General features: G+C 39.6%; 1 protein-coding gene across 1 annotated transcript; it reads right to left on the bottom strand.

The window, feature by feature from the left end:
* LOC127512906 (cytosolic phospholipase A2 gamma-like) lies at positions 1–26,263 on the bottom strand. The gene is made up of 11 exons (XM_051894269.1): positions 26,244–26,263; positions 25,910–26,030; positions 19,277–19,419; positions 17,201–17,402; positions 16,597–16,699; positions 16,374–16,514; positions 12,658–12,723; positions 3,417–3,518; positions 3,171–3,325; positions 361–526; positions 1–279 (listed from the first exon to the last, which is right to left on the bottom strand). Exons 1-11 carry the CDS (start codon positions 26,261–26,263, stop codon positions 92–94), a joined length of 1,407 nt encoding a protein of 468 aa, XP_051750229.1. The 3' UTR covers positions 1–91.
* Positions 26,264–27,743: the final 1,480 nt, after the last annotated feature.

Here is a 27,743-nt window from a genome sequence, read left to right as displayed (position 1 = left end):
GAAACTACTGCTGACATCACCTACAATGCACTTTTGCAGCCAGGCAGACCGACAAAGTGTTGCGTGACAGAGAAAGTTGTTTTCGTGTCATTTAGAGAAAATTGTGCATTCTCACATTTGAGAAACATTTAGTCTCAGTGACCTCACAAATCTCTTCCAGCAGTTTCAATGTGATGTTTGTGATGTTTTTTCGAGCGACCTTCATGAGATCAGCGATCATCTTATCGCTGTAAGGACCTTGAAATGTGGCATATTTGTTCCTCCAGGTCTCAATATCATCTGAAGAAACATTAACACACTTAAATCAGAGCACAGTTGATAGTTCAATTTTATTCAGGACATTGTAAGACTTTAACTTGCCTCCACAGTTGATCACATTAAAGAGAGGGATGTGGATCACGGTTGGAGCGTTTCGGCCTTTGAACACATAGAAGTCCTTCGGTTTCTTTACATCTTGCTTGTGAATTTTGACCTCAGGGAAAGGGATGTTTAGTTCCTTGCACATCTCAGCAGCTTTCTTCACTGTCTGCGGTAGAAAAGTATTGCAGTATAACTTCATTAAAAGGGTTAGAAGAGTTGTATGAATGGGACATTTCAATGTGGTTGTCAATCCAAAAAATGGACAGTGTGAACATAGCCGTTGAAAACTGAACACAAAAGAAAACTGACGGGCAGCACCATCTTTGATTTTTTAACAGGAATGAAAGCGAGGCTGTGAGGGATAGACATACATCTCTTCAGTGGGTTGTATTGTTATTTAATGTGGTTTTGGATTGTTCTGCAGACAAAACACAGCAAACATATCTTGCTAATGAGTTTTACTTGTTATGAGTAAAAATTACAAGTAATCAGGGAGTCTATCCCTCACAGCCTTGCTTTCATACTTGTCATGGTAGCGCTCTGAATAAGCTCTATACGGTTGTATTTTAGTCCTTAAAGGGATAGTTCATCCAAAACTGAACATTCGGTCTCAACCTAAACTTGTTCCAAACCTGCATGAATTTCTTCAGCTGAACACAAAAGAAGATATTTTGAAGAGTATCGGTAACCAAACAGTTGATGGAACCCATTGATTTCCATAGTATGTATTAAATAAAAAAAATAAAAATAAAAAAAATTGTACATCATACCCGTCACCTACATGAATACTTTAAAGTTGGTTTTATGACTGTAACTCATTCTCCTCAAATGCTATTGAAGTTAGAAATGTGTATACCAATGTTGTATGTAACTTTAGACATGGTTCCTAAATTTGTGAATATTGAAGTCCAATGTCAAGCCAACTTTATGCCAGTATTTCACTGGGAAATGCTTAGTGTCAAACTTTAGTCCATTGCTGTCATTGTTTTTGCCTGTCGGACTTTCCAGTCAAATATTATAGGTTGTATTTTTAAACAGGCTGAATAGTTTGGAAGTGAAATTTGAAAGGTGAATATGGATTATTTATTTTTTTCATAATGAAAATGTGTTTGAAATGTTTTGAATAGCTTAAATATTCAACCATGTCGAAATTCAGCCCATAAAAATACAATCCCTAAAAATACAATGCATTAAAAAAAACAGAGCAGGTGAGACCTGAACAGCACACGTTGCACAAGGGTGAGGTCTGTCACTGTACGCAGCTCCTGCATCAACCCTGGGTCAGATCTACCCTTGTGCAGCTCTTTTAGCACCTTGGCCTGTATACTTGCAGGCCATGGCATGTAGGGCGGAGGCGGCCTGTCCAACGGTGCAGTTGAGAACTTACAGGCCTTGAATGGGAGATGCGGACAACCCCGCCAGGTGGCAGCATTTTGCAGGCACAACTGCACCGCAGCTGCATGCTCCACCTGTGGGATATCCACATACCCTTTGACCGCCCCGTCATCGAGGGTAGCGAGAGTGGAGGTGGCAGAGGAGCGGTTTCTGGCAGAAAACGACTTTGTGACCTCCTCGTGCACTTCTGGGAAGAATGGGTCTGGAGCAGGACGCTTCTGTTCAGCACACCCCGCTCCATCCTGAGATACCAATCAATCAACTGTGAAGGTTTGGGACACGGTTGAGGGTTCCACTCAAGCCCGAAACTTGCGGCGGCCCGGGAAAGCATGGCATTCAGCTCCAGGTCGGACTCGAACAATGCTACTTTCCCCGAAGGGGGCAGCGTAGCCGAATGTTCATCCACAGAGGACTCTGGCCCATCCTCCGATGCAGCAGTCGACATCCAGTCCTCTTCAGGAGCCCTTAATAAGATGCTGCATCCTCCATGAGATAGACCAGCAACCACTGCTGGAAGCTCCACAGCCTGCGATGGTAAAGAGGAGTGGGAGGGGCGCTGGGATTGCAGCGTCAGTGTGTCATCTGAAGGTTTGTCGAATCCGCAGTTCGGAGCGCCAAAGTCACGTGATTTCAGCAGTTTGGCGGTTTCACACGCGATCCGAATCATGATTCGACACGCTGATTCATTACGCTCCGAATCTTCCTGAAGCAGTGTTTTGAAATCGGCAATCACTATATAAGTCGTTATTTTGTTTTTTTTGGCGCACCAAAAATATTCTCGTCACTTTATAATATTAATATTGAACTGTACTCACATGAACTGATTTAAATATGTTTTTAGTACCTTTATGGATCTTGAGAGAGGAAATGTCATTGCTCCCTATGTAGGCCTCACTGAGCCATCGGATTTAAACAAAAATATCTTGATTTGTGTTCCGAAGATCAACGAAGGTCTTACGGGTGTGGAATGACACGAGGGTGAGTAATTAATGACAGAATTTTCATTTTCGGGTGAACTAACCCTTTAAGGACTCAAATATGGACTGATAATTGTATTCTACTGCTGTGTGAATGTGGCCACATTTAAAACACTTTTTTAAATTCCATAATGGAGAATCTTCCATACTCTCTAAGGGTTAGGCCTAGAACTCATAAAGATATATGCCACATAAAAATGGCTAAAATGAAAACAGTTTTCTTTCTTGTTTTTATTGTAAAATCATGCAGTTTTTGTAATTACCTGTCAATGTCAAAAATCTCTTTTTTTCAATGAAGAAAGTTATACAGGTTTGGAACAACATGAGGGCAAATAAAGGATGATTGAATTTCCGTTTCTAGTTGATCCATTCCTTTAAGTGAACTTTTATGTGAGTATTTGTGCATTATTATATAGAGAGAATTATACTGTATAATACCATGAAAGGATCACCGTCACTGAAATCCAGGGAAATTATGAGGTCAATGTCTCTCTCTTTTCTCAGCACTGAGAAGTAGGGTGAGTTGAGCAACAGTCCAGCGTCCTCATATTCTCTCGTCTCACTTTTCAGAAGAGCGGCGGGCACTCTTTCATCTGACAGTATTGGAGTGAGAGATCACAGTGTGAAATGAGTATGTTTGTTATTCGCACTGAATTGTCAGTTAACAAACGGGTCTGTTCTCACCTTTCATGTTGTAGAGGAAGTTATAAGTCTTGCCCCAGATCCAGGAGGTCTCATTCTGCTTTGGCAACCATTCTAGAATTTCAATATTAGGGGGGCTCAGCCCTCATTGAGGAAATGGTTTTAAAAAATAATTATAATTTGATATATTGTTTGTAGTGTTATCAAAAATATTGATATTTTGATATGTATTGATACTGAAATATCTGAAACGATTCCAATACTCCTTTCTGCAGTATTGATACACAGATACCAGCTCTCCTCTCCGACAGCGAGTTGACACGCACCCGCCTCCTCTCATTCACTCCGGTTGTTGGTCTGAATTTCGACGCATAATTCTACTGATTCCTGCAGATTTCGCACTCACATTCATCCCTACAGATTTCGCACTTGCATCCGAAGCCTCCTCTGACATAGGCCTACAGTTCACAAGTGTCAAAATGAGCTCTTTTTCACTGAGTATTAATGGTCAAATACACTCAAAAATAATATTGCAATGCCATATTAGTGAGTATTAATGCAAACACAGTCGTAAACAATTCAGGAAGAATGTGTAACAGTATTCTGGATTTGTGCGTGCATCAGATCTTAAAGGGAAACAGCAGACTAATAAACGTGCTGCTCTCTATGTTGTTAATCATGTTAATCAAACAACGATTAGACAAAGAGAAAATCATTTACTGCTCTTCACTGATTAACTTAATTTTTACAATGCAGATTGTTCAGTATTATTTTAAATTTGATTGCTTTCTTTATTCAGTTTCTTGCCTGAATACTACTGTCAGATCTACCTAAAAAAACAAAGCAATTATTTATTTGTTCTTGTTTTATTAAGGTTTAATTGTCTTTTTTAAATTCAATTTAGCGTAAAATCGAGCGCAGCATTATTTCAGTCAGGCCACGTAGGCATAGTGCTGCGACCAGCTGACACGGTCAGCTGTCAAATCGCTCCAATCACTACCATTCTCCTATTAGACTGGGGACATATATACGTGGCATTACTGCTCAGTAAGTATGCTCAAACTGCTAGCAACCCTCCCTCCCTCCCCATTATAAGCATGAGCATATTACTGTGCACTTTCTGGTTGTCGTCTTCTTTTGTTTCAGAGTACTAAGGCTTTTAAGTCCCGGCTGGCATGGACCTCTCTGCTGAGAGACACTCATCCTCATAACCAAGCTACAGTATAGACGTCCCACTGCCACATCTACACGATTACCACTGTTCACTTCTAAAGACATTACTAAAGTGTCTTAATTGTCTATGTATTTCCAAGCTGATGGTTCCATGGGGAGGTTAATGTTAAAGCTCTTGTATGTTCAATTAATTTCGGAGCAAGAACCCCCATAAGGAACCATACCCCCAAAAATAACGTGTGTTTCAATAAACTCAAAATAACTTGCCAAAGTGGTCCTGTCTGAACGCACACTAGGCACGGTTGCCTTGAACCGAGCCCAATTGTCCCCAGCGCGGGTTAGCACTCTGCATGCGAACCGCGCTCGAGCCCAACTGAACCAAGCTCTAGCCCACCTCTTCCAAGCGGGCCAGGGACAGCTAAACGAACCACACCTGGACACGGTATGGAGCGATCACACTAGTGAAACGAAACAGGCTTTCAAATGAGCTCGGGCATGGTTCAGAGTGCCTAGTGTGAGTACACCCATAGTGTTTGAAATCAAACATTGTGCTGTGTGTGAGCTGTTGCAACAAAATTACCCCATTGCATAGCTAATGCTGCGGGAACAGTATTCAATTCCGCCATGATAGCGGTGAAGATCAGGCCATAGAAATGGGACTAAGTTACACCAACCATTGAATCGAACAACATACAGTTCAACCAATAGCGGTGGTGCTAGGAGTGCTCACAGTTGATAAGTGGAGCTAGACCAATGAAATTCCATCTCAGGCACACTAAAATTTGCATATTCGATCAAAAGAGAGCAGGCTGCACTGCACACAAGGCAGACATAACAAAGCACATAAGAATGCATGTATGTATTCATAGCGTCAACAGCTAAGACCGGTAACAAACTGTGCCCAGAAGCAATAAGCAAACAGGCTTTTAACATAAGTGAGATTATTCACTCACCGAAAGCACTTGAAACACCACAGACAGCACATCCAACTTGTAAAACCTGGCGAAAGGGATCTGTGAAGACCAGCCAGCAGCAAATCATATATCCTGAATAGATATACCTCTAGACAAGGCCCACGAAGAGGCGACAGCCCTTGTCGAGTGAGCTCTGATGTTAAGGGGACATTCCTGTCTCTGGCCCGCATAAGCCAAAGCGATAGCATCCACAATCCAGTGAGAGAGCCTCTGCTTAGAGACTGCATGCCCCTTAGTACAGCCACCTTAGCACACAAGGAGCTGGTCCGACTGATGAAAGGTGGGCGAGCGGTTCACAAACATCCGAAAAGCCCTGATGAGGTAAACAGCGATCCGAGCATCAGTATCATGTGAGGTTGATGGTTCGGCAGATAAAGAAGGTAGGGAAACCCATGCTTTAAAGGGTGTAGAGAGAGACAGGAGCACACTACCCCTTATCAGCCAGAGAGTGACATTGCAGTCACATACAATCACCGTCTACCGAGAACGCATGTAAATCTCCAATGTGCTTAGTGGAAGCAAGGGCAAGAAGCTGAGCAGTTTTGAGAGAGAGCTCCTTTATGGCAATAGATGCCAAGGGCTCGAACGGGGGTAGAGAGAGCCTTCAGAACCAGTGCCGGAACCGAAGGTGGCTGCGGAGGATGTAACCTCGCTCCCCTGAGAAATATGACCACCAGAGCATGCCTATTGATCGATTGCCGGTCAACCGGGGAAAGAAATGAGGCAATGGCGGTCACATAAACCCACTATCCAACCTGTGCTGCAGGAAATGTAAAACATCCGACACGGGACAGCTCACTGGGTTGATATTTGTATTACACCATTTCACAAACACTCCCCATTTTAGAGCATAAAGATGCCCTGTGGAAGGCGCACGAGACTCTGTGAGTGTGTCCAGCACTTAGAAAGGAAGGGCGCCTAGCTCCTCTAAGGCCCCTAAAGCAGCCACACATGAAAGCTACACAGCTTGAGACAGCAGGTCCCGCCTGAAGGGAATTCGCCAAGGGGGAGCCCCAAGCATTTCTCTCAGGTCTGGAAACCGAGACTGATTTGGCCAGTTCGGGGTAACGAGGATCAGCGATGCACTCCTCTCCCTGATTTTGCATAACACTAGAGGCAAAATCTTCACCGGAGGGAACACGTAAAGTCTGGTTCTCGGACAACACAATGTTCACCAGCCCCAAGGGCACCCCTCGACTGAACATATCTGGGTCGCTCCACGGCCTCAGTTGTGTGTGACCAGAATGCATATATGACCGAGGTCCACACCCTCCAAGGGACTTGAGTTTTCAGCCATAACTGCAGCGGTCACATATGCAGAAGGCCCAGATAGCAGACTGATGAAGCCGACATCATAAGTCCTAATAGCCTCTGAAATTTCCTCAGGGTAACAGCCTGGTCTGAAGCGGCACAGAGTTGATGAAATGGTCTCTATGTGCTCTTGAGAGAGGCAGGCTCACATCGCCACCGAGTGTCTCGGGGTGAACATGCTCTTCTGCATATTAGCACACAGCCTTAGGGACTCCAGGTAGTGAAACAGTGAATTTGTGTGACTGATAAGCACATCCCATGAATGAGGTAAAATCAGCCAGTCATCCAGATTATTTTGAATGCGCATACCGCTCGCTCTGAGAGGGGAAAGCGCCGCATCTACGCACTTCAAGAATATGCGAGGGGTCAAGGCCAGGCCAGCCTGAACGGGTGCACTGAATACTGGTAACTGCCTTCGAAAATGAATCTATGGAAGTGCCTGTGGTGCATCGTTATCTGAATATGGAAGTATGAGTCCTTCAAATCCACAGATGCCAACCAGTCCCCGGGACTGATTTGTGCCAGGATCTGCATCAGAGTCATCATTCTGAATGCGCACTTGTGATCTCTTGGGAACCACAAAATAGCTTGCTTAGAGGGACTCGCTCTATTGCTCCTTTTGCAAGTAGGCTGTAAACTTCCTGTCTCAAAATAGAGGCATTTTGGGGTAGTGTTAGAGACTGGACCACGATATTGAAGCGGGACAGTCTGTGCCTGAACTGAAGAGAATACCCGTGTTGAATTATGTCTAGCAGCCAACACGGAATGCCTGGAATGGCTCTCCACATGTCTAGAAACTGACATAGCAGCTGAATCTCACTGCTAACGCTAACGCTAGCGGCAATGTTTGCTGCCTGGTGCCGTTCCCCAGCAAGGCTAAATTCGCTGGCAGGGAAATGGCTCGTGGATGATAAACTGACCATTCGCTCACCTGCGGATGTTGCTGCGGGCAGCAGGGGGCTGCTGGCATCCCGGAAACACTGGGAAGGCCATAACAGGCACAGACTGTGGCTATGCACTGCTCTGAGGTGGAGCGAGTAACACAGAATTGATAGGAAGAGGAGGAAGAAGCTCTTTCTGTGAAGGTGTTTGTGTTTTTATTGAACAACCAGAAACATAAACATTGCATTTGTCGCCTGCTGGAACAAAGGGGTCATGATGCAGAATACGGCGTTTGGGGGCCAGGCCTCCAGGGAGCTCCCTCCTCCTCTTTGCAGGACCATCATGAAGAAAGCTTGGCAGCCGGGGACGGCCCATTATCATGGCGTGGCCTCCTCTTCAGCCCATGATGCCTCTTCCTGGATCCCTTTCAGCTCAGGTCGGGGCGTCTCAGAGACGCGGTGGGTTGCTTAGTCACTCTCTGTGCAGAGTGGGACGCGGACTAGGAGCGTGATCTTGATGGCGGCTGGAACGTGTGCCGGGGCATTAGATGGCTCATAGCCTTTGGGTGCATTTGAGCCTCAGAGAAACACTCAACAACTGACTCCACGTCATCACCAAAGAGGCTGGAGGGAGTAACTGGTACGTTGAGGAACATCTTGTGGTCAGTGTCCTTCAGGTCAGCTAGGGTTAGCCATAGGTGCCAATGAAGGACCCCCATGAAGCCCATGGGTCGGCCAATGGCTTGGGCCAAGCACTTAGTCGCCATCAGCGACCGTCACCACACGCAGGTCTTTCATCGCGTTTGTGGTGACGTTGCCGCTGTCCGTAGATTGCAAGAGCTTAGCTTGGAAGACCTGCAGCACCGCCATCATGTGCAGCGCGGATGCCGCTTCGCGGACTGAGGTGTAGGCCTTGTCAGTGAGGTGGGCAGTCAGTCTGCAGGGCTTGTACATCATTCTAAGAATAATCTCTTGATTATTTTAAGGTTCTAATTAAATACCATTTTTGGCTGTATATTTTTTCACAACTTTAAATATGGTTCTTTGGAGATGAAATGTTTAAAAAGTTCTTCAGTTTTTAACTTTAAACACACAATTTAGTTACTAAGGAATTAAAAAAAATCACTTGAAATGGGTATCACAACAGAAGGGGCCTTGTCTTAGAGATTGCGTTGGAAAAAGACCCTCGCCATTACGCCACACACACACCAGGGTTGGAAATCATTTGAGGCTTGGGGCATAAATGCCACCAAAATTAATAGAAAATTCAAGATATCAAGGTATTCAAGATATCAAAATGCTGCCTACAAAGTCATTGCCAGAGTGAAAGTGAGAGCTGGCCTTCGAAGCACTTAGTCGCCATCAGCGACCGTCACCACACGCAGGTCTTTCATCGCGTTTGTGGTGACGTTGCCGCTGTCCGTAGATTGCAAGAGCTTAGCTTGGAAGACCTGCAGCACCGCCATCATGTGCAGCGCGGATGCCGCTTCGCGGACTGAGGTGTAGGCCTTGTCAGTGAGGTGGGCAGTCAGTCTGCAGGGCTTGGACATCAGGCTGAGCCTGTCAGTATTTGTATGCGATTTGCATACTTCGCGACAACTAGCCAGTTATTCTGACTGGCGTTAACCTATAAAATTTCAGGAGAAGGTCCGTGAGAGTGATTTTGTGCACCACAAGGTGCCGTTCACTTGCAGAACGCAGACTTCTGGAGGGCGCGTAAATCTGAAGTAGTGAGTTTAGGTATAGTGGTGCAGAGCCAGTGGTTGTTCTGTAGGCAAACATTAGAGCCTTGAATTTGATGAGAGCGGCTATTGGCAGCCAATGCAAATTGACGAAGAGAGGTGTGACGTTTGCTCTCTTTGGCTGGTTAAAGACCACTCTTGCTGCTGCATTCTGGATCAGTTGTAGAGGCTTGACAGTGCATGCTGGAAGGCCAGCCAAGAGAGCATTACAATAGTCCAGTCTGGATAGACCAAGAGCTTGGACAAGAATTTGTATGGAATGCTCCGATAGAAAGGATCTGATCTTCCTAATGTTGTACAAGGCAAATGATCTGTGAAGCTTAAAGGAACACTCCACTTTTTTTGAAAATAGGCTAATTTTCCAACTCCCCTAGAGTTAAACAGTTGAGTTTTACCGTTTTCGACTCCACTTGCAATGATATTACGCAGCGCCTGTGACCCCCTGCTTGCACAGGGAGCGTGCCTTGCAACCATGGAGACATTTGTGAGAGACGCTGCGTAATATCCTTGCACCTGCTGCACCCATGGTACGACAGTAAAGTTCCTTGATTATTACGCCAGAATGAGAGTATAGTTCCTAGCCATATCGACCTAGAAAATCGCAACTTTTAATTTTCTGTCGGTCTTAGTACACGATGTAACTACAGAAGAGTCAAGTTTTAAATAGGAAAAATATTGAAACTCTTTGGTCATTTTTTAGTGAGATGCTAACGGTGTAATCAGATTCAATGAACTATGCTAAGCTATGCTAAAAGTGGTACCGCCAGACCCGGAGATCGGCTGAATGGATTTGAAAACGGTAAAACTCAATTGTTTAACTTGGAGTTGGAAAATGAGCCTATTTTCAAAAAAAGTGGAGTGTTCCTTTAAACAATCATCCATCATCACTCCAAGGTTCTGGCTGTCCTGGAAGGAGTTATGGTTGACGAACCAAGTTGAAGGGAGAGGTTGTGATGAAGTGTTGGGTTGGCGCTGACCACAAGCAGTTCAGTTTTTGCAAGGTTGAGTTGAAGGTGATGGTCCTTCATCCAGGCAGAAATTGCTTTAGCCCCCCTAGAAATTTAGGGGGGCTAAAGCCCTCCTAAAATCGGCCTAGTGATTCCCCTTGTTCTGCCCAACACATGTAGTGACAACAACGGATAATGAAGAGTTATAATTTGATCACTGGGTTATCTGATCATAATTTAAACTTGGTTGCACGGAAACTAACAAAAAATAGATTTAAAAATAATACAGTAAGTTCAACTAATGTTTTTCATTGTATACCTAAAGGAAAATTAATAGCATTTAATGAGGAAATAGCTGGTTTAAAGTGGAACGATATATTATCTTCTAAGGATATAGATTATGGTTGTAATACATTTTTTAATAGAATTAATTCTGTAAGAGATACATTTGCTGATAGAGTTCAGAAAAAAATCAAGCATTTAATAATTTACTGTGGTTCAATGAGACTTTTTGGAAAATAGGGATTCAGCTTTAAAGAAAGCTATTAAGTGTGGAAGAGAAATAGATAGGCTCTGTTATAAAGGTTTGTGAAATAAAGTTATCCGAGGGATGAGAGTAGCTAAATCTAGTTATTATCTTCATCTAATGAGCGAGGCAAAAGGCAATAGCAAGCTAATTTGGAAAAACGTAAATACTCTTTTACGGAAGGAGCCTACTTTTATAGAAGATTTTAAGCTTGAAGTTCAGGGAAAGCAAATTGAATATGATTATGCCATTGCTACTACCTTTAATAGTTTTTTTTATTAACTCTGTTAGTGAATGAGGTGGAAAATTTGTAAGGAGGGAAAAAAATATGTTTCCGATTGATGTTGGGAGTAAAAGTTTTGGTAACACTTTACAATAAGGTTGTATTAGTTAACATTAGTTAATGCACTAGTTAACATTACCTAACCATGAACAACACCTCTGTTCAGCATTAGTTAATGTTTGTTAACGTTAACTCAAGAATGTATTAATGCATCTATTAACGTTAACAGTGCAAGTAGTTAACATTAGTTAATACATTAGTTAACATTAACTAATCATGAACAACACCTCTGTTCAGCATTAGTTAATGTTTGTTAACGTTAACTCACGCATATATTAATGCATGTATTCATGTTAACTGCTCAATTAGTTAACATTAGTTAATGCATTAGTTAACATTAGCTATTAGTTAACAATTAGCTTTTAGCTAAATCCGGTACTATGCATGAAATGGAAACATTTATGTTAAAAATTGTACATGGTCCCTTTATAAATAAATAAATTAAAGTAAGTAACAAATACACTCCTCAGAATAAAGGTTCTTAGATTATTCTAAGAATAATCTCTTGATTATTTTAAGGTTCTAATTAAATACCATTTTTGGCTGTATATTTTTTCACAACTTTAAATATGGTTCTTTGGAGATGAAATGTTTAAAAAGTTCTTCAGTTTTTAACTTTAAACACACAATTTAGTTACTAAGGAATTAAAAAAAATCACTTGAAATGGGTATCACAACAGAAGGGGCCTTGTCTTAGAGATTGCGTTTGAAAAAGACCCTCGCCATTACGCCACACACACACCAGGGTTGGAAATCATTTGAGGCTTGGGGCAAAAATGCCACCAAAATTAATAGAAAATTCAAGATATCAAGGTATTCAAGATATCAAAATGCTGCCTACAAAGTCATTGCCAGAGTGAAAGTGAGAGCTGGCCTTCGAATTGCAAAGGCCGCCTCTGGTGGAAAGATTAATCTTTGGCTTCAGGCTGTAAAACTCATTAATGTTTTGATCACAATCAGAAGTTTTATGGAAGCTTAGAGTAAAGTACATCTCAGCTGCTTACAAGATGAACATGATTTGTTGGTTAAAGTGGTTTACAAAATCAAAAGCGAAGTAGTGTATAGTTTGCATCATATTAGAGTCAGTTCAACCTATCGAATTACTTGAAGATTTAACTAGGGTCAAAACCTGTTAATGAACTCAGATTTGCAGCTGCGTGATCCAGTCCGTCCAGCACATCTTTGGCTCCAGAGAGTTCTGTTAAAGAAGGGAACATTATTAAGTGCTTCTTATCAGACAAAATAGAGTTCTAGTTTGTGTTTTTGTTTTATTTTTTTATTTTTTTGTTGTCCGAAACTGAAACAATGTTACTTTATTAGCATGTCTTATTGCTTTTATTTACTGATAAGTTGATCTGTCTTTTAAGCTAATGATATCAGTTGCACCTTTCATTTTTTCCCAGATGAATTTCTTATTCTCCTCTTCATCAGCTAAAGCGCTGCCACACAGAGCTGCAGAAAACACAAGTGTTTAAAATAATTGGAAAGAAACAGCCTATAATTTTTTTAAAAATAAATTATAATATAATGTGAGTAAAGTGGAGACGGGTGGGATGTCTCATCACATTTTGCCAAAACTTATTTTGACCCCACTATTTTTATGATACAGCTCAAGAAAGGGATGGGTCTGTACTGAAAAGGAATCATATTTTTTGAACTGGACATTCATTTCATTTGTGTTTGTCTCAATGAGAAGCAGTCTGATGCTGTAATTATGTAATTTGAGCCCTTAAAATGTTCAGCAGGAATAATTGCTTTTTTTACAAGATGTAATATGGGTGTGAGCAAAAACACGCCGTTTTTGTGTGTCCCTTTAAAGGCAAATGAGCTGCTGCTCCCAGCCTCTTTCCAGAAGCTTTATCAGCTCGCGCTTCGGTCGCTCAACAACAACAAAGCTGGAGAATCTCACGCAGCCAAAATGAGGATTTTCAGTAACGGTGTTCAGCCTTACATTGTTCAAACTGGAGTCGACACTGATGGAGAGACTCAGGAAGAAGTTGCAACTTTTAAAATGAAACTGGACGTTTCTGAATGGTTAGTGGATAAATTTATGTAGTTGCTGTGGAGTTGATTCAACTCATCCACTATGTGCCGTCATGTTAATCTTTTGTGCAAATCCAGTGTTGAATTGACCCTCGTTTGTGAAGCAGTCCGGCGTAAAATGACGGCATGTCAACAACACTCTACTACTTTCTAAAGGTTTTCACAGAAACACAAAGAAGTGGTTTGGCGCTGCGCATGCGGCGACTGGCAGCAGAGTTTGAACGCGTCTCTATGTTATGTTTCAGTGTTTATTGTGTGTTTGGTAGTTTGGAAAAGTTGTAGTTAAAACGCAAATTGATGAGCTATATCCCAGAGGAAGGTGAAGATGGAGTTACTGGTTATAATTACAATGTGGATTTTACTGCTTATCGCATGCCTTCACATAACACCTGTGAGATCTACCGTGAAGCTTCAGTACAGCCGCGAATTTCTGCTTCAGTGGCATCGGCCGTATTATGTTCAATACCCAGATGGGTGGTGTGCATCAAAGACTGAGGAAGCAGCGTCTCAGAAGGATTCCCTTGCCGACTATCGTGATGGCAAACGTCCAGTCTCTAAGGAATAAAATCGATGAACTGCAAGCCACTGTACATGTTCACCACGCATACAGAGAGGCTTGCATTTTGGCCTTTACAGAGACTTGGCTGAAAGCTCAAGACAGCGACTCCGTTTTAACTAGAGTCCTCTGCGAACCAATCGAGATTCAGTGATTACAGGTAAAAGTCAGTGAAGTGTTTGTCTATACATTAATGAAAGGTGGTCCAATTCAGTTATCGTAAGAGAAACATTGTGCACCCAAGACATTGAACTGCTTTCTGTGTCATTACGGCCATTTTACTTACCTCGAGAATTCCCTCAAATCTTTGTTACGGTGGTGTATATTCATCCTAAAGCAAATGAGGCTAAAGTGAAGGAGACTGTTGAACATATTGTTTCTAAATTGCAAAATGTTTCCCTTGATGCCCCTAATTTTATCATGGGGTATTTGCTCTTTGAAACATACTCTGCGAAATTTTCAACAGTATGTTACCTGTGCAACATGATTTAACAAGACTTTGGACTTGTGTTATGGTTCCATCAGAGGTGCGTATAAGTCCTTTAGTAAGTGTTATTAATTCCTGTGTATAAAACAGTTTTAAAAAAGTATAAGGCTGAAAACAAATCTATCAGGAAATGATCTGTAGACTCATCTTTAGCATTGCAAGGATGTTTTGATTGTACAAACTGGGAGGTTTTTGAAAACTCGTGTTCTGGTATTGATGAATTAACAGATGTTGTAAGTAGTTACATAACTTTTTGTGAGGATATGCTTATCCCTCAAAAAACTGCATGAACTTTTGCTAATACAAAGCCATGGATAACTAAATCTATAAAGTACCTTATAATTGAAAGAAATAAGGCATTTCATGCAGGTGACTTGGAAAGGAAGTATGATTTGCAAAAACAAATAAAGTGTGAAAGTAGAGGAGGATCTTAGAAGAAACAGACTTGGCTCTGCCTGGGAGAGTATGCATACTATAACTGGATCCAAGAGTAAAAGTAATGTCCCCATAAAATTGGTTGGTTATCAATCCGATATACAGTTGGCACAAGAATTGAATACTTTTTATACTAGATTTAATGTGGAGGATTTTACTAGTGAAATGATTGTGCTTAGGAATGAGTCTATGTGTAATACGGAGTGTAGATTTTTTAATCAGCAGGATGTTATTAACACTTTTAAAAAGTGCAAGGTGGGAAAATCCTCTGGACCAGATAAGATTGGGGGACGTTTATTAAAGACGTGTGCAGATCATTTAGGTCCTGTTTTTTATAATATATTCCAAAAGTCGCTCTATCTTCAAAAAATTCCTAAGTTGTGGAAAGAAGCTATAGTTGTGCCTGTAGGGAAGACAAGTTATCCTAAGATTTTAAATGATTTTAGACCTGTTGCTCTGACATCATTGGTGATGAAATGTTTTGAAAAATTTCAGGGATGAACTTTTACTGAAAACTCAAAGTTTTTTAGATCCGTTGCAGTTTGCTTACCAGGCCAGAAGGGGAGTTGAGGATGCCTCATCTACCCTGTTAAATATGATTATGAAACATCTGGAGGGAAGTAAAACCCAAGTTAGACTGCTTTTTGTAGATTTTTCGTCAGCTTTTAATACTATTCAGCCCCATGTTTTAATAAAGAAATTAATTTCAGAGTTTAAATTAGAATTTAAGATAGTGGGGTGGTTATTAGATTTTTTAAGTGATAGAATGCAGAGAGTGAGAGTAAACAGCACCTTATCAGACACCCTTATTTCGTCCACAGGTTCTCCTCAAGGATGTGTCCTTTCACCCTTACTCTATATTCTATATACGAATGGTTGTGTGAGTAGACACAAAGACAGGTTCATTTTAAAATTAGCTGATGATACTGTTATTGTTAGTTTGTTGACATGGTCCAGTGGTGAATGATTTTATGACATGGTGTGACAGTGCCTTTTTGCAAGTAAATATAAAAAAGACCAAAGATATGATAATTGATTTTAGATCCAGTCCTTCGTCTCCTCAACCAACTAGAGTAAAAGGTCAAATTGTTGAATGGGCCAGCAGTTACAAGTACCTTGGGCTTATCATTGATAATAAGTTGCGTTTTGATACTCATGTTGAAGCTATATGCAAAAAAGGCCAGCAACGGTTACACTGTCTTCGGAGACTCTACTTTCAATATTAGTAGGACTCTTATGACCATGTATTATAAATCTTATATTGAATCTGTACTCTTCCTCTTCTCTAAAGCAGCCCAACATGGCCTCGCCAACTTTGTTGTGTGTTCTCGGGGGCGGGGTTTATGTAAATTTGAGGGTTAGGGATGTCACTAACCCAGGAAGAAGCTCGTTGTAGTCCCTACCACAAAATATCTCCCTTTGCATTGAACTTTGAGCGTCGTAACTTTGCAGATGTTGTTTATGCTCAAACAGCAACATTACACACTAACTAAAGTTAAAAAAAATTGAAATCATAATTAACCACCCCTTTAAGAATAAGAATCAAATATTAATAAACTCTCCTGTAACAGAGTTTGTTACCTTGCAGGTACAGCATGTCATTTTCAGGCTGGTTCTTGGTCTTACAGCCATTTTCAAACTTGCTGCCAAAGCTGGAGGTTTCCACAAATGCTCCAATAAGAGAATAACCTGCTTCATATGGAGTGATCTCAAACCAGGGGTCTGCGGACAGAAACACGTTCATATAACAGCCGACACAAGCACTGGCATAAGCAATTTAAATCTCTTTCAGACAAACACAGACCTCCTCTTCTGCTCTGTTTGCAGTGTTTGTCGATCACTGTGTAGATGGGAAACGGGTCTTTACTGTGCTCCTTCCACTGATCTGTGACTGTGCGCTCGTCTATCTGAAGAAAACATTTTTTTGCAGGATCATGTTATTGTAAGACAACTGTAAGAAATTCAGTTTCTTCAATTATCAGCAACTTCAAGTGATAAAAACTACAGGTAAACCCTAACATGTTCTCTGCAAAGTTCTCTTTATAGAGAGCCAGTATGGCAATCTGAAAAACCCAAAATGGAGCCTCAAGTATCTTTTCATTTTACAGTGAGAGATTTTATGTTTTTCCACTTTTCCACTGCATGGTACAGTAAAATGATTATAAATCTCAGATTTTGGTCTCAGACTTTGGACCCTTATAGCAGAGGTTGATTTTCAAAAGTTTGGTATTAGATCAATGTTACAGCAGTGTTACAGTATTGTTTCCTTTGAGCTGCAAGGGCAAGGCCCATTATCAACAATTTATTAAAAATAGTTAACATTAGCACATTTACTCAATATGACCACCCTAAGTTAAGATCATAAATCATGTAAGTCATGAAGGGCTGTGTAATAAATTGTTACAGACCTCTTTTACATATGTCGTGATGACCATCGCTGCCCAGAAGTAAGTCAAATTTTGGTAGTCTGTCCCATAGCAATAGTTTATCCATTTGATAATTGCATCTGTCATGCTGACTGCAGGACCGTTGAGTCTCTGGATGATCTTGTCTTTCACAGTCCCTAGTTTGGTGGACCAGTCTGATTCCTGATATAAGGAGGCCATACACCTTCAGAGGAACAACATATGCTCTCATTTATCTGTGTGTGTGTGTGTGTGTGTGTGTGTGTGTGTGTGTGTGTGTGTTTGTGACTTATCAGGACACAAATTTGTATAATGACATGGGTATGACATAGGTATTACAAGGAGAGTGTGATGAGGACATTACCTCATGTCCCCTTTTTTCAAAAGGCTTATAAATCATACAGAATGAGTTTTTTTAAGTAAAAAATTTTAAGTAAAAGTGTTTCCTGTGAAGGGTAGGTTTAGGGGTAGGGGTAGTGTAGGGGGATAGAAAATATGGTTTGCACAGTATAAGAACCATTACGCCTATGGAATGTCCCCACAATTCACAAAAACAAACCTGTGTGTGTGTGTGTGTGTGTGTGTGTGTGTGTGTGTGTGTGTGTGTGTGTGTGTGAGAGAGAGAGAGAGAGAGAGAGAGAGAGAGAGAGAGAGAGAAAGAGAGAGTGTGTGTGTGTGTAACCAGTTCTACTCGAAATGCTCCGAGCAGGATTTGAACTGTGATCTCTGGCATGGGAGGCTAAAGACCGCAGCCTCTAGCATCAGTCACTAGAGCGCCTCTTGAAATCAGGGGCCTCATTTATAAAACATCCGTACGCACAGATTTGATCTTAGAGTGTGCATACGCTAAAACCCACATCAACGTTCATATTTATAAAGAAAAAAAAAAACAAACGGTCTTTGATGTGGAAAAGTATGGAAGCTTATTTGTAGCAATATTCAATTTAAAATGTATGCAAAATGGCAATGCATTTCTGTAATTAAATTTACATTTTTCATACCATATGTGCAACCTTTGAAGCAAAATGATAATTCATATTCAATAATATAATATACATTTGCTATTTCCTACTCTAGTTTTAACATATAATTTAAACATATATTTTAACGCTTTACAAATTGCAAAATGAAAACGAAAATATATTACAGAAATGGGTAACACTTTACAATACGGGTGCACTAATATGCATTAATTCATGCTTAACTAATGCACAGATAATCATGTGTTAATGTATGACTCATGAAGAACTAAACCATTAATTAATGATTACTGCATCAGCAACTAATAAAGAGTCTATATGATTAATAGATTAATTAATTAATGGTTTAGTTCTTCATGAGTCATACATTAACACATGATTATCTGTGCATTAGTTAAGCATGAATTAATGCATATCAGTGCCCCGTATTGTAAAGTGTTACCCAGAAATGATTACATACATTTAACATGTTCAAGAAAAAATTGTAGCAAAATTATTAATTAAATGTTATTTTTCTTAATTGCATTTACACTCACAGTTAAGACACTTGCGATTGCATTTTCATTAAATGTCCCACAATAAATGTAGCAAAATTCAATGTGGATTTGAAAATGCATTCCGAGCTGATCAAGTCCCCGCCCCGCCCTGTCAATGTCAAGGTGGGGCCAGGTGTTGGAAACATGGCGGCAACAGAGCTATAAAGAGCGAGGCATTTACAGGCAGATGAAGTTGAGCAAGAACAGAGAAATGTCAATGTTTCTTCAGATTATGCACGTCCGTCAGTACCAGTACGTTATTAGAAGGATATATATTTATGTTTAGGACAACTCATAGAGAACGCACCTGGCGGTGAGCGCGTTTTTTTTTTTTTTTTTGTGCGTACGTTCATTTTTTCGGAATCACATGTACGCACATTTGAGAAATGATCTTAGATGAAATGTAGGACTGTTTCTACACAAAATTTTACAAAATAAGGCCCCAGGGGAGTAAGGTTTACAAACACAGCTCTCACTAGCCTATGACAGTTACGTGTGTGTGTGTGTGTGTGTGTGTGTGTGTGTGTGTGTGTGTGTGTGTGTGTGTGTCTCAGGGTTTGTACCAGGTGGATCCAGAGACTCCGCTTAGATAAAGAATGCAGTCCAGAAGACCTGTTTTCTGGAGCTCAACCAAGGATCCCAGCAATCCCACCATGGCTCTTTCTCCTCCTCCAGAACCCAGTAATGCAATGTTTGGCACTTTATTCTGAAATGCACACAGATTGTATCTGATGTTCATCAGCTATGGAACCATTTTTCAGTTATTTCAAGAAGAAACAATTCAATTCAATTCAATTCACATTTATTTGTATAGCGCTTTTCACGATACATATCGTTTCAAAGCAGCTTTACAGAGAATGCATGTCAACATTACAATTTGGAGAATGCAGTTAGCTAATAATGTAATAATTTAGGCGATTCTGTATATCCAGACAGATATCTAGGATGCTCAGATAAAGGACACAGTCCAGAAGACCTACTTTAGGGAGCTGAAGCACTGTAAAACTGAAAGGATCCTGGAGGAACCTTTCAGGTTTATTCACTTTGCCACACCAGCAGAACCCTCTGTAGAACCTCTAGGCTCCCTTTCATGATGGGTGGTTCTCTGAGAAACCACCCAGGTTTCCCGAGGAACTGCTTTGGGTGCCTCCAGGAACCAAATTTCAAGTTTTTTATTTGAATTATTTTTGTTATTTCATGTTGGTACTATGGTTACCATTAACTTCAATTATAATAAATAAACTGAAAAACTGAACCAAATACAAAATAAAATTGTTTATGTCAGTGGTTCTCAAACCAGTCCTGGAGTACCACCAGAGGGCTGTTTCATAAAACAAGATTAGACTACAAGCCAGGCCTATTTTAGTTAGTCAGACTTATTGTCAGTGAATTCTGTTTCATAACTTAAAATTTCAAACTTAAATTAGTTCAAACTCAGTTACTCTGGCAACTTATGCTGGGAAACTAAACTGGTCCAGGGCAGGCTAACTGTCAGGCTAAGCTGAGCTCCTCTAACACTGACCAATAGGAACGCAATGATTTTACCGCTGCCTCTCTCACATACAATTATTTGACTTTATTAACCACTATCTACAGAAGCCCTAAACGGCCATGGATTATTATTTTTTTCTATCTTGTTTTCTCGTGATCACGACTTTTTTTCTCGTGATCTCGAGAAAACAAAAGTTGTTTTCTCATGATCACGACTTAATCTCTGCTCTAAATTACACAAATGTGCCAACAGGTGGCAGTATATTACCAAATATAACTGATGGTGTGTGGTAAATATCCACTTTACTGTATTAGTTCATATTGGCCCAGATTGTACAAGTTTCGGACAGAGAGAGTCTTCGTGATCGCTTTATTTTGTGCAGTATTGTGTGCGTTAAGTAATTAACTTAACTGTTAAATGCTATTTTGCTTGAAAGTGTATCTGTTATCGTTACGTTCTGGCTGCTAGATGCATGACACAGTTTCATGACCGCAATAGTTCACTATTCCTAAACTTGAGCAACTTGTCTCCTCAGTCCCCAGACGTTTGCAGACTGTTATAAAAAGAAGAGGGGATGCCACACAGTGGTAAACATGGCCTTGTCCCAACTTTTTTTGAGATGTGTTGATGCCATGAAATTTAAAATCAACTTATTTTTCCTTTAAAATGATACATTTTCTCAGTTTAAACATGATATGTCATCTATGTTGTATTCTGAATAAAATATTGAAATTTGAAACTTTCACATCATTGCATTCCTTTTTTATTCACAATTTGTACAGTGTCCCAACTTTTTTGGAATCGGGTTTGTATAAATAGTAACTTTTTAATAATTTAACGCAGACATACATGTATAATGTATGTGGGTGTAAACATTTGTCTGACATCGTCTACCATCTTGGATGTATTTTTGTACTCGTTGCAATGCACCATGGGATTTTCGCTTAGAACATGTCATGCTGCCTTATAATTTTGCCAATATGAGGCATCTTGGGAGACAACATAATCAAGACTATGATTCCTGTCTACATCTTGGAACAGAGCTATTGAGTACAATAAGTTATTGAGTACAATAAGTTATTGAGTACAATAAGCAACGATTACGAATACCCTGCAAATACAGAAGTCATAAGCTTTGATGAGCAAATAATAATGAAGAGAACTAGTACTATGTGATACTAAACTTGTTGCTTATTAAAACTAACTTTGATGTCACTGTATAGTATTCTGTTTGCACCTTATTGTTTATCTTTAAGACGCCATTTTAATCATCGCAGTTTCAGTGTTCGTTTACCTCACTCACTCAATGTATATTGATAAGAAATATGATTTATAGCCTGTGTCATTTAATTCAGTGATAGTGTGTAACCTATTGTATTTTCTACATTTCTTTGTAGGAAACCACACACATACACATAAACACTCTTCTCAAACAGCATCCCAAGATTGTTTTAGCCTATATCAACTGGATTAAAGTTTTGTTTTTTGGAAATCTGGAGTATTGCACCTCTTTTTAATGGAAGAGCTAGGAGGAGGAAGACAGTTTAACGCACATGATATCCTATATGACGAATAAAAATAAAACACATTATGTAATATAATTTTATTTCAAGCGAATGAGGAACATAATGTGGGTTTAATCTAAGCAGTTTTAAAAAGTTTTTAGAATTATAGAATAATCTGACATATTTCTGAAGGCACTCCGTCTGCGCTTGAGATGTTGAATGCTCTGTTGATCATTAAACGTTAATTACACAAAAAAAATTTATTGAACAGTGATTGATTAGCCTATATGTAGATATTTACTGTAAACTTTATTATTAAGCGAAGTAAACATTTTGCTGAAATATCCACAAATAAGAGCGCATGATTTATCCTTCGATCTGATGCGCATTAAAGTTGTGTTCGTTACTATAGCATCAGTAGAATCCGGGTGCAGTGTTTCAGAATCAATCACTGTAAAAATAACTTTTATGTCGAGATGACGAGAAAATTAATTCGTGATCACGAGAAAACAACTATATATATATACAGGTGCTGGTCATATAATTAGAATATCATCAAAAAGTTGATTTATTTCACTAATTCCATTAAAAAAGTGAAACTTGTATATTATATTCATTCATTACACACAGACTGATATATTTCAAATGTTTATTTCTTTTAATTTTGATGATTATAACTGACAACTAAGGAAAATCCCAAATTCAGTATCTCAGAAAATTAGAATATTGTGAAAAGGTTCAATATTGAAGACACCTGGTGCCACACTCTAATCAGCTAATTAACTCAAAACACCTGCAAAGGCCTTTAAATGGTCTCTCAGTCTAGTTCTGTAGGCTACACAATCATGGGGAAGACTGCTGACTTGACAGTTGTCCAAAAGACGACCATTGACACCTTGCACAAGGAGGGCAAGACACAAAAGGTCATTGCAAAAAAGGCTGGCTGTTCACAGTGCTCTGTGTCCATGCACATTAATAGAGAGACGAAGGGAAGGAAAAGATGTGGTAGAAAAAAGTGTACAAGCAATAGGCATAACTGCAACCTGGAGAGGACTGTGAAACAAAACCCATTCAAAAATGTGGGGGAGATTCACAAAGAGTGGACTGCAGCTGGAGTCAGTGCTTCAAGAACCACTACGCACAGACATATGCAAGACATGGGTTTCAGCTGTCGCATTCCTTGTGTCAAGCCACTCTTGAACAACAGCCTGGGCTATAGACAAAAAGGACTGGACTGCTGCTGAGTGGTCCAAAGTTATGTTCTCTGATGAAAGTAAATTTTGCATTTCCTTTGGAAATCAGGGTCCCAGAGTCTGGAGGAAGAGAGGAAAGGCACACAGTCCACGTTGCTTGAGGTCCAGTGTAAAGTTTCCACAGTCAGTGATGGTTTGGGGTGCCATGTCATCTGCTGTTGTTGGTCCATTGTGTTTTCTGAGGTCCAAGGTCAACGCAGCCATATACCAGGAAGTTTTAGAGCACTTCATGCTTCCTGCTGCTGACCAATTTTATGGAGATGCAAATTTCATTTTCCAACAGGACTTGGCACCTGCACACAGTGCCAAAGCTACCAGTACCTGGTTTAAAGACCATGGTATCCCTGTTCTTAATTGGCCAGCAAACTCGCCTGACCTTAACCCCATAGAAAATCTATGGGGTATTGTGAAGAGGAAGATGCGATATGCCAGACCCAACAATGCAGAAGAGCTGAAGGCCACTATCAGAGCAACCTGGGCTCTTATAACACCTGAGCAGTGCCACAGACTGATCGACTCCATGCCACGCCGCATTGCTGCAGTAATTCAGGCAAAAGGAGCCCCAACTAAATATTGAGTGCTGTACATGCTCATACTTTTCATGTTCATACTTTTCAGTTGGCCAAGATTTCTAAAAATCCTTTCTTTGTATTGGTCTTAAGTAATATTCTAATTTTCTGAGAAACTGAATTTGGGATTTTCCTTAGTTGTCAGTTAAAGAAATAAACATTTGAAATATATCAGTCTGTGTGTAATGAATGAATATAATATACAAGTTTCACTTTTTGAATGGAATTAGTGAAATAAATCAACTTTTTGATGATATTCTAATTATATGACCAGCACCTGTATATAGGACTGATAGTTACGGATACTGTCAGGAGAACTGTCAGGAAACTTATTTCTTAGCACAAAAGAGGACAGTGGTACAAGAGAATGACCAAACCATTGTTTTAAGTGTGAAATATAGCAAAAGTAACAAATTCAAAAACAATGGACTTGTGACAAGGTCCCTGAAATAATCAGGACTTCATTTTTAAGCTTTCATTAAGTGATTTTTTTGCTAGACAAAGAGCAGGAGAAATACCAAGCGAGTGTTTCAGAGCCAGCAAAAGCTGTGAAAAGAGTAACAGAGTAATATGCAGCCTGCAGAAGTGACATGCATGGTTGTGAACTACCCACTGTAGCCAAAGCACAATAAAGTCAGCTAGCCTTTTCCAAGGCCCATATTTACTAAAATATAGACCTCTGGGAATCTATACTCATATATGTATATATGTATATATATATATATATATAACACTTAACAATAAGGTTCATTAGTTAAACATTAGTTTTAGTATTAACTAACATTAACTAACCATGAGCAATACATTTGTTACTGTATTTACTAATCTTCGTTAACGTTAGTAAATGAAAATACAGTTGTTCATTGTTTGTTCATGTTATTTCACAGTGCATTAACTAATGTTAACAAGACTTTAATAATGTATTAGTAAATGCTGATATTAACATTAACAAGCATTAATAAATGCTGCAGAAGTGCAGTTCATTGTTAGTATGTGTTAGCTAATGTAGTTAACTGATGTTAACTAATGAACCTTATTGTAAAGTGTTACCATTTATTCAGACACCTTAAACATTTCATTCATTAATACAGTTTATTCACTATAGTTGAATAGTTTAAAAAAATGGTAATAAAATATGACAAGATCTCACAATTAAACTGTGTCAGAAATTAATCTTAATTATGTCAGATAACACAGGTCAAAGTGTGTGTGTGTGTGTGTAACCTACAGGTTTTTTTTTCTTACTAGCTAAATGTTTTGTGCCCAAGATTTAATTAGTTTGTTTTAAAATATATGAATACATTTCTCTCTGGTTTTGTTTGGCAGCTGTAGTACCTTTTATGGTTATTAGAAGAGCAGAAATTAAAATCACAAAATTAAAAATTAAAATAAATATGCACAGACTAAATTTTAATTGGTAAGATAAATCTAAACTCAGTAAATGGCCTACAGTATATTGATTTACCCCATTACAATAGTCCATTTACAGTTACTATCATAAAAATACACTTACTTGTAGGTTTAAATTGTACATAAGGCACATTTAAATTGTCCACCATCAAATATTTTAGCAAAATGTATATTTTAGTCAGAATTATTGCACTTCTATTGCATCCCGTCTGTTTAGTGCGCATGTGTGCAGCAGTGCTCGTTCACTGTGAAGTTTAGCAGCAAGATATTTGTATGACTTTCTAACATTTACAGATGGAGAATAAACTTGTGAAAAGTGAGTTATGCACTGAGGAAAACAATGTCTCAAACGCATAAAATGATCGACCTCTAGGGCTGCTTGAGAAAAGCGTGCACGTGCAGTTATCTTAGGTAAACCTGGATCAAATTAGCGGGACTGCATGAACTTCAATTACCTTTTATGAAATTGCTTTAGCCTCAACTCATTTGTTAGGTTGATTCAAGTCAGGTGTTGGAGTTTAATCCCCGTTTTTCTTAGCGTCTTTTATGAAACAGCACTGTGTAAATGGTGCATAAAACATCAAAATGTTCTGTGTTCTTTTAGGCAAACTGGCAAACCCAGCCGTTCAGTCCTTTAAAGGTTCCCATAAGTTCCTGCAAGAACTGCAAAGACTGTCAATGGTTCAACCAGTAACCCTATTATAGGAGCTTTGATGCACTTAAGATACATTTTGAAGTTTCTTGAGTACCCGACAGGATATTTGATGCTCCATTCATTTTTACAGTAGGGATCCCAGAAAACCCTCTATTTTTTATCCTCCAGAACCCAGTAATGCAATGTTTGACAGCTCATTCTGAAATGCGCACAGATTGTTTTGCAAACATTTGATGTTCATTGGCTACAAAAATATTTGTATTTGTATTTCGAGAAGGTGCTGACAGATATTTATAAAATAAGATTTTTTACCAAAGGAGCGTATATGTAAAGCTTCTTCAGGCTTTGCTGAACAGTTTTTCTCCTTCTGGCTACGAATTCCTCCTCCTTCTGATTCAGAGAGTGTTCGATTCTCACCTCAATTTTGCATGGGCTACACAGACAGACAGACTGAATTTAACATCACATTCTATTATTTCATTTGTTGGTTTTAGATTTAAATACAATTTAGCTTGCAGTTCATTTTGATCAGTTATTATGTGATTTTTTTTTTTTTTTTTTTCCAGTCTTGTTATAAACTTAATATTGTGTAAGCATTGCAGTACAGTACTTATTTCACTGCTTCCATGAATCTGAGCAGAATTACCTTGAACTGGATGCACCCATCTATAAAACAATTGACAATAGTTAAAATGTATAAATAATTTGATTCAAACTCATGAAAGTTTCACTTTTTCATAAAAGCTTCTTTTAAGAAAGTTGTAAAAAGCTTTAAAATGTTACTCACTGTTCTTGTATAAATCCTGAGACTTCACCGATAGCAACACAGTAGCTGTCGACTCTCAGAAGGCAGAGGTGGACAAAGTACACAACTTTATTAGTTGAGTGAAAGTACAGTGCCCTGTTGCATAAAGCACCTTAAGTTTTTCCCTTAAGTATGACACTTAAGGCGTGATTTCCCCTTAACTAAGGGAATGACTTAAGGGTGTTGCATATAATCTCTTAAACTGTTCTCTTAGGTAAGGGAAACAGTTAAGTGTTTCACGACAGCATCCCAGGTTTTGCCGTTACAAAATTCTACTCTATAACATTTGTGTTACATATGTGATTTCATCAATGTTTATGTGAATAAACGGATAAAGTACAATTTGTTTATCATATAAAGTGGTCGATCGTGTCTCGTTAGAAGACTTGGATTGAACCTGCTCACTCCATAACACCAAAAAGTATTGAACCCAAGAGGCGACACTTTGATACTTTTTGTGTAACAGCCACTAGATGGCGCTCCGGTAGCGCGGCCGCCATTGTGGGCTGAAAATACTAACTGGACCATAGAATCCTTCACATCTTAAGGCCGGAACACACCAAGCCGACGGTCGGCAGTTTTTGTTTGTCGGCCGACTAAGTTTTCTCAGTGTGTTCCGCACCGTCGGCTGAAGTTGGTCCTCGTCGGCTTTTTTTCGTCGGAGCTCGTCGGTCCGTCGGGCCATCTGATCATTCTGATTGGCCGTTCAGCTACTGCCACCTGCTGGTACGGAAATGCATTTCATCTTGCGCAGGCGCAGAATGACGTGCTACTTCGCCGTCGGGTGTCGAGCGTTGGTTTGGTGTGTCAGGGCAACTTTGGACACAGACACTGCCGATGTGAGCCAACCCCGCAGTCTGCTTTCGTCGCCACTAGTTCGTCGGCGTCGGCTTGGTGTGTTCCGGCCTTTATGCACCCAAAATTTCACTGCCAAATCAGAAGTGCAATAGAACAGTTTTTTAAATTAAGTCACCAGTAAATTGTATGGCTCCTACAGTAAATGTTGTATTGTCTTATATATGTTTTATTTTACCAGTTGTGGAATCCAACCATTCAACCATCTGAGGTAACGTAGTTAGCCTACTTTATTGAGTATTTCCATTTTATGCAACTTTACACATTTATTAATGGTAAATTAATAATTAATACATTTAAGATCATAATGTTTGTAGCGAACAATATATTTTAGACCTAGTGGAGTAATAGTAATAATATCTAGGTCTGAATTGAAATAGGCTATATTGTATGTTTTAATGGATCACGCTATAACATAATGATCTTATAATACATGATGCATTGATGTGTCTGTTATCGCATAAATTCCCACTTTTGGACACTTTT

The sequence above is a fragment of the Ctenopharyngodon idella genome, chromosome 5 (assembly GCF_019924925.1).
Source record: "Ctenopharyngodon idella isolate HZGC_01 chromosome 5, HZGC01, whole genome shotgun sequence".
Taxonomy (NCBI): Eukaryota; Metazoa; Chordata; class Actinopteri; order Cypriniformes; family Xenocyprididae; genus Ctenopharyngodon; species Ctenopharyngodon idella.
This window is presented reverse-complemented; position numbering and strand designations above follow the sequence as displayed.

Bases quoted from the DNA above. Each gene is read 5' to 3' on its own strand.
- LOC127512906 (XM_051894269.1), bottom strand. From the start codon at position 26,263: ATGGGTGCATCCAGTTCAAG. The intron at 3,519-12,657 runs GTGCAACTGATA...TTCCTCAATGAG, and splicing joins CATCTGGGAAAAAATGAAAG to GGCTGAGCCCCCCTAATATT. The intron at 3,326-3,416 runs GTGAGAACAGAC...CAATACTGTCAG, and splicing joins CTTCCTCTACAACATGAAAG to ATGAAAGAGTGCCCGCCGCT.